The sequence below is a fragment of the Salvelinus fontinalis genome, chromosome 12 (genome assembly GCF_029448725.1).
Source record: "Salvelinus fontinalis isolate EN_2023a chromosome 12, ASM2944872v1, whole genome shotgun sequence".
Taxonomy (NCBI): domain Eukaryota; kingdom Metazoa; phylum Chordata; class Actinopteri; order Salmoniformes; family Salmonidae; genus Salvelinus; species Salvelinus fontinalis.
The window spans coordinates 12400035-12407610 of record NC_074676.1 but is presented as its reverse complement, the minus strand read 5'-3'; the positions used below and the strand labels follow the sequence as shown (position 1 = coordinate 12407610).

The window sequence follows — 7576 nt, the reverse complement described above, 5'->3', positions numbered from 1 at the left end:
AGGAGAGACCTGAAAATAGCTGTGCAGCGACGCTCCCCATCCAACCTGACGAAGCTTGAGGGGATCTGCAGAGAAGAATGGGAGAAACTCCCCAAATACAGGTGTGCCAAGCTTGTAGCAACATACCCAAGAAGACGCGAGGCTGGAATCCCGGCCAAAGGTGCTTCAGCAAGGTACTGAGTAAAGGGTCTAAATACTTATGTAAATTTAAATTATACATTTGCAAAAATTTCTAAAAACCTGTTTTTGCTTTGTCATTATGAGGTATTGTGTGTAGATTGATGAGGAGAAAAAACGATTTAATCAATTTTTGAACAAGGCTGTAATGTAACAAAATGTGGAAAAAGTCAATGGGTCTGAATACTTTCCGAATGCAATACAATTTCAACAATCATATTCCATCTAGCTAGTTGGTCATCTACATGTTACTAGCTACACATGTATAGCTAGTAACATCTAGATGACCAACTAGCTAGATGGAACATGATTGTTGAGATAGTTTTATTTTACTCAACCTTTATTTAACTAGATAAGTCATTTAAGAACAAATTCTTATTTACAATGATGGGCTACCCTAGCCAAACCCGGACGACGCTGGGCCAATTGTATGCCGCCCTATGGGACTCCCAATCATGGCTGGATGTGATACAGCCTGCATTCGAACCAGGGACTGTAGTGACACTTCTTGCACTGAGATGCAGTGCCTTGAACCCTCATGATACACTAGCACAGGTTGCCGCGCGGTGAAACACTGCTTCCCATTCATTTCAATGGAAGGAAAGCGGTGAGAAGCGGAGAAGGCGGGGGACCTTTGGGCAGAGCGAAGGTGGCATGGGAGGCGGTGAAAAAGGTAAACGTTTGCCAACTTCATGCAAATCACCAGCGGCGACCGCTGGGAGATGACCAATCATATCGAGTGGTTCCCATGACGAATTTGATGCTATACGACCCAAGGCTCCAGACTTTCTTCAGCAAAGATGGCTGACAAAAATACTAGGATGGAAGTAAATGTCAGTGAATATAACGTCATAACAAATCATGCAAAACATATACAGTTGACAGGAATATGTTAGTTAATGTAGAGACAAATGATTATGCATATTTTTTTATATTAAAGTTAATTTACGAAAATCAAGATTTAGCAAGCTAGCTGGCTAGCTTTATGGGTGTTGTGACATGATGAGTATGAAATTGTAATTATTTTAGGGACTCCTGAAACAACCAGCAAACCAGGTTGTCGTCTTGTGAAACAGTGGATGCAAAGAATCTAGCTAGCTAAAGCATTTACTGCAAATTGAATGTACAATTTTGTAAGCTTCCCTTGCCGATATTTGCCATGCAATGCAGAAAGATAAAATAATGTAGCTAGCTATGTTCTTGCTTATTGTGCAGTGGAGGATAACAATACCTGTATGCCTTAGGATGTCTAGCTAGCTATCTAGCAGATCTGTGTATGGACCCAAATGTTTGGTATACATATTAGTTCAGAACCTAGCTATGAACCTCAGCTATCATAGCCAGTTGTATCAACTTCAAAAGTCTGAATGACATTAATGAAGCCTATGGATTGAGTAGAATATAATATAACTTTGTGCCAAGGATGCAAGTCGTATATACATGTAAATATTACCATGCATGAGATCCCCACATTGTAGCCTGTACAATTAATATATTTATTGATCATGTACTCTACCTTGGCAAATAAAGGTGCAGTTCAGGTATGAATATCTTTAAGATTACTTTTCAGTCATATCCAATACCACCAGGAGTATCACATTCCAGTCTTTGTATGATGCTGTGTCTGTATGTATGTATTACAATTACACTTCAACAGTGTTTACCAATCTTGGTCCTGGAACATCAGAGGTTACACATGGTAACTAATAGACTAGAAACAGGATTTAACTAGTTAAAGGCTGATTTGTAATTCATATATACAGAAATATAATTTTAAAAACAGTACACTACACTTCCTATGCATCATGTAAATACTCTAAAACCAGTTCATCTTAATATCTAATGCCCTTCATCTGCATTGATCTGATAAACAGGATAGGTGTAGTATTTCATCAAATGAGAGACTTAATTTCAACCAGTAGGAAATGTGAAATGCTTTATTGAAAGAAGTTTCTTATCCAAGTGTTATAAATACAAGCATTATAAATATTATAAATACAAGTTCAATCTGTACTTCAAGGCAGTATATGATTAATGAATCACAGTGCAACTCAAATATTCTCTCAGTTCATCACAATTACATAATAGTGTCTCTAGACAGCCCGAAGATTATCTTAAAAGCGGGTGAGGTGGCGGGGATGGGACTGGGGGTTGGCATCCTCTCTCACATCAAAATATATCTGCAGACGAGAGACAGAAGGGAAGAGAGCATGTTTAAGCCTTGTGTTTTTATTCTAACATTGTAGGTCATCATAATAATCAGGAGGTGAAATGCAAAACTGACCTTGGATCATTAACTCTGGGACTACTGCATCTCTATCTGTATTTCAATGTAAAGCATCTCTTTAATAATATTTCCTGTTGACCTGACCAAGTGACCTCTCACCTCTGATCATGCTGTGCCCTCTATGTAGCCAGTTCAGCTGATGTAAGAAGGGCTATATAAATACATTTGATTTTGATTTGGAGGGGTTCACCGACACAGCTGATATAACCTAGAGGATTTAGGGAGAACAGAGAGGGATGAAGTGAAGGAGAGAGACTGTTATTGAGAAAATAAGGTAGTTAAAGAGACAGAGTTCATCTGTTTGTGTGTTCTCACCTCGTGTCCCCACCATACTAAGTGGCTGCAGAGTACTTTATGCTGAAAAACATGAATGGACACACGAGGACAAAAAATATAGCGTAGTTATGGAAATAAGGAAGTCTCTTACTATTCTCCATGGTTAGCCCTCTTGCCTATTCTTTAAAAGTGGAAGGAGCCACAGTTATACACCTGAGCCTGCTTACTGCACAACACAATCCATCAATGAGATTGATACATGAGTGCGTAGGTGTGGGTTATAGGGTGTCTAATTGTTCTACATTTTTTCAATATGGTTTAAAAGAGACAGTTTTGTTTTTGTACAGACATCACACCCTTACCTAAACAGCACCCTCACCTGAGAAGTAGAAATCAAAGGGAGAGAAAATGGGAATTGAATAACTGCAGTTGACATAGCTAAGTAAAGGGAAGAATACTCTTATTACAATGTGAATGGCTCTGAAAAGAGCCTTTGGTTGTGCATAGTGTAGTCTATGGTGTTGCCAGGAAACAGCACCCTCTTTGAAGAAGTAGGAGGTGAAGATCTCCCACACACAGATTGCCTCTCTTGCTGCGTTGTTGGACCCCATTCTTGAAACATCCTGCAGAGCAGCAGACTTCTCCTCTGGCACACGGCGGTGAGCTGCAGATCCCCTCCTGGTCTTCGTGTCCATCCTCAGGAAGTTATGCAGGACACAGGTAGCCTTCACACACCTGAATTCTTCCAGGAGGCAGTCCCAGATGGCCCTGCTATAAAAAGTCAAGTGACTTTTCATAGCACGTCTAGATTATGTTGGTGACTATGTAGGTGTGATATAGCATCAGACACACAGGGTACGCACATCAATTCGCTAATGATCACAGACACACATTCTATTAAATTAATTTGACACATCTCACTCACACAAGCCAATCTGGGTCATTCAAATATCATGCGCATTCTGTGAAATTCCTTATGCACAGTTGACACACAGACACACACACGCACACACTAAAACATTGTTCATTTTTACAGATTGTACCAGCTCTCTCTGCTGGGAAATGTGAGGGGATGATTGACACACACACACACACACACACAGACAAAATGTGTCATCCAAAAAAGGTGCGGGCATGCCTTTCTTCCTCATGCTCACTGCTCTAGTTTGGTAAAGTATCATCTCAGATGCTTTCAGTATTAAGTATGAACTAAAGTATGAAAACACAAAAGGTCCTCTGTTACTGTATGCAATTGCAAACTGTTGCAAAGGAAATCTGGGGACAAAAAGGTCATTCAGGTGTTTGTCATTGCTCTGTGTTACTCTCTGATATTTCACAAACTGAATTATTATGTTGATGTGGACTGTGATTCCACTGCACCCAATCCAACATTTCCTCCAGAAGAATAGAAATATAATTTGTCTGCTGTACCTTCGTCCACCACAAGAGAAAGACAAACTCAAACCTTCAGTGTGCTCTGTACTAACATAAGGAGGAGTCCCTCACGAACAGTCTGCTAATGTCCCTGAAAGGTGTAGCAAGTTTGTGTATGAGAGTTCATGTGGAGGCCAGAGTAGTAAAGATACAGATATGTAGACAATAAACCTGTAGACAAGGAGGAGCAGTGATAACATGCAACATGATATGCACTAACACAAGATGTTCTTTACTCAAGTTTCAAAACATTACATTGATTGCATTTATTATAAATATGCAACCATTCATTATCAAATATACCTTCAGATATAGATAGTATTCCTAATTTAGATAACGATATCAAATTATTGGTACGTCCGTTTAGAACTGTTCATACTGCACTGGTAGTAAAACATTCAATAAGTTATCAAATATAAAAGGTGTCACAAGGTAAATTGTAGCTGGGATATCTCAGCTCAGTGAAACATGGACACTGATTAGTGTTCGTGGATTACCAAGAAAGGCATCATTACCCAGTAAACTTTACTCCTCCTCTTAATGATCATATGATGCTGGCCAAACACAATCTGCTTGTCGAGGAACAAAAGAGGAGGACAACTAGCTTACTCCCTTTACCTGACAGAAAGAAGGAAAGAGCGACGGAGGAAGAGAGAGAGGGAGTTGGGTGCTTTGAAGAGAGGAATAGGGCACGAACTTTCAAGAGGACCCTATAAGTGCAAAGGGTTTTAAAAAGGGAAGCATGACTACTATTCAAGTGACGGTGCATGAACCAAAAAAACGGTGGAGAGAGGACAGCTCACATAGACAGCTCACTTTGGATAGGGGAGTGGACATTACCGCGAGTGAGGAGGCCCCAAGCCCTCCCAAAAAACTGTCCCACTCCATCGAGGAGATCCTGAGGAAACCAATCGAGGAGATCCTGGGGACACCAACCGAGGAGATCCTGAGAAGACCAACCAGAGTGGGAGAAGAGAGGCGAGAGGGGCTAGCTGTTAACAGACAAAATGAAGAAAACCCAAACCAGCAGGTATATACAGGTAATGTGTGTGTTCAAATGACTTTGACTTACGTTACTATGATGGGTGGGCCCATTTTAGGGAGTACACATTACAATGAGGCAAAGGAGTTGGATGGCAAACGGCTAATGCTGTCTCAACTCCGCGAAAGTGTAATGTGTGTACACTTGTATTATGTGTGTACACTTGTATTATGTGTATCATCTTTTACAGTAACATAATCTGAGTTTGGCTAATAGTTCTTGGAGATATTTTAAGGACAAAGATAATCAATATCGTGCCTTTTTTTCTGTCCACAGAAGGAACTGGTCATAGCAAGGTGCTGCCACAGCATGTGCACATCATCACTGACTGGGAAGATGACCACACTTCATCTGACCAAAACACAGGAGTCACAAAACTAACCCAGAGAGAGTGTCACATTGACCGCATCTCCCCAGACCACAGTGGGGACTCCAGCATCCACAGTGAGGATAGTGGTCTTCAGGAGATAGCAGGGAGAGAGGAGGGCCAGAACCAAGGAAGAGCCCAGTGGGAGAGGAACGGCTGCCACCCTCATGGTGAGATTTACCACAAGTCACACAGTCAATATTGCTGTAATCAAGCAAGGGGAATTATATCTGAGGATGAACGACATTACTAAAAAAGGCAGTTTTGATGATAATCATGATGATGAGGATGATTACGAAGACAGATGATGATGATGATGATAATGCTGATGATAATCAGGACAATGATAATAAAGACATTTTTGCTTGTGTGTGGTGTGCACAGTGCAGAGGAGGAGAAGGCAGACCAGGATCAGCTTCCCTCCAAGTCAGGTGGAGGAGCTGGAGAAGGTGTTCCTGGAGACCCACTATCCTGATGTCCACATAAGGGATAAGCTGGCCTCTCGTCTGCAGCTCACTGAGGGAAGAGTACAGGTACACTAGCACCAAACACCTGTGACATGCTCATGTACATTTGAAAGTACATTTGAAATTGATTGAAAGTTCAACAAATATTTCCAAATAAATATTACAATATAAATCTAAGTGAGAATCAAACACTTCACTTTATTCATCACCCCACCACTTGAGCTCCATAGCTATCATTTTTTTTATCTTGAGTTATCACTTTTATCCGTGTTTGCTATCAGGTGAAAACAGAAACAGTCCTTATCAGCTGCTTACATAAATGTTTTGTTATCAATTGAAAAACACATACAAATGCCTTTGCTGTCATGCCAACTCATTTGCTGATATCTTCAGATTTGGTTCCAGAACCGCAGAGCCAAATGGAGGAAGACTGAGATGCTAAGGGACGGAGACCAGACACCTATATCCAAACCGGGGTTTCTTTATGAGGTGGGTTTATAGTTTTACGTAAACAAACCAGCAAGGGCCAAATATCCTGTCAGATAGATACAATACATGAGTCATGCTTGAGACAGTAATAACATGATCATCTCATTTGTTTCCATGACAAAACAGGTTGAAGAGGCTATCTCTCTGTTTCCATTGAATGCCTCATCATCATGGTACGGGCCGTACCAACAACGACAAAAGCTCCACTTCGGGGGGGTTCCATTCCAGCCTTTTCTACCCATGTTGTCACACCTGCATCATCATCCCCTGAGCTCCCTCTGGACCCGACATTTATACCCCATCCCAAGAGTCACTCTTATTTGACACATAATGAACACAAAATAAATTAATCTTCAAAGCTTTGTAAATAGGGTGTATTTTGTCATCCGTGTCCTTAATGATGGAGTCATGGTGCCACTATCTCAGAAGCTGTTGAAAATGATGAATGAATTGATCATTGAGTATTTTCTCTCATAGATACAACAATATGGATTAGTAAAGTGAATGAGATGTTTGTGTTTTTTATCAGTCATTCTCCACTCATACATATATGTTGATTGGAATTCTATAATGATATTGTCAATACACAAATATACATACATAAATAAATACAGTAATACATCTAACTCATATTGACTACATTTGTGCTATGTCTGTATTTCTCACGTGGCTGTGGTACTGAAAATATTGTGTAAATTGATGTTAAGAACAGTTCCTGTACACTGTCACGGATCCCTCCGGAACTTTCATTGCGCACACCTGTCCCCTATTTTCACTGATTGTATTTGTATATATGTGCCCTTTGTTCACCATGGTGCTGTCCATTATTGTTACAATGTCCGTTGGTGGGTGTGAGTACCTGTGCTGTGTGTTTTGGGCTTTCGTGCCCTTGTGGATTGCGTAGATTATTACGGGTCTCGTCTTGTGTGTTAATCATTGTGCGGGAGTGTATTTATTCGATGTACTCCTCGGTCTTTTGTTTGGTTTTCAACCTTGTGTTTTGTGTACGTGTTTGCTTAGTCTTCGTCCCCGTGCCT

General features: G+C 40.6%; 1 protein-coding gene across 1 annotated transcript; it reads left to right on the top strand.

The window, feature by feature from the left end:
• The first annotated feature begins 4761 nt into the window (after positions 1-4761).
• LOC129866501 (LIM/homeobox protein Lhx1-like) lies at positions 4762-7064 on the top strand. Its single transcript, XM_055939286.1, has 5 exons — positions 4762-5214; positions 5493-5753; positions 5968-6116; positions 6444-6539; positions 6666-7064. Exons 1-5 carry the CDS (start codon positions 4917-4919, stop codon positions 6861-6863), a joined length of 1002 nt encoding a protein of 333 aa, XP_055795261.1. The 5' UTR covers positions 4762-4916; the 3' UTR covers positions 6864-7064.
• The last annotated feature ends 512 nt before the right edge of the window (positions 7065-7576 follow it).

Bases quoted from the DNA above. Each gene is read 5' to 3' on its own strand.
- LOC129866501 (XM_055939286.1), top strand. From the start codon at position 4,917: ATGACTACTATTCAAGTGACGGTGCATGAACCAAAAAAACGGTGGAGA. The intron at 6,117-6,443 runs GTACACTAGCAC...TGATATCTTCAG, and splicing joins TCACTGAGGGAAGAGTACAG to ATTTGGTTCCAGAACCGCAG. The intron at 6,540-6,665 runs GTGGGTTTATAG...ATGACAAAACAG, and splicing joins AACCGGGGTTTCTTTATGAG to GTTGAAGAGGCTATCTCTCT.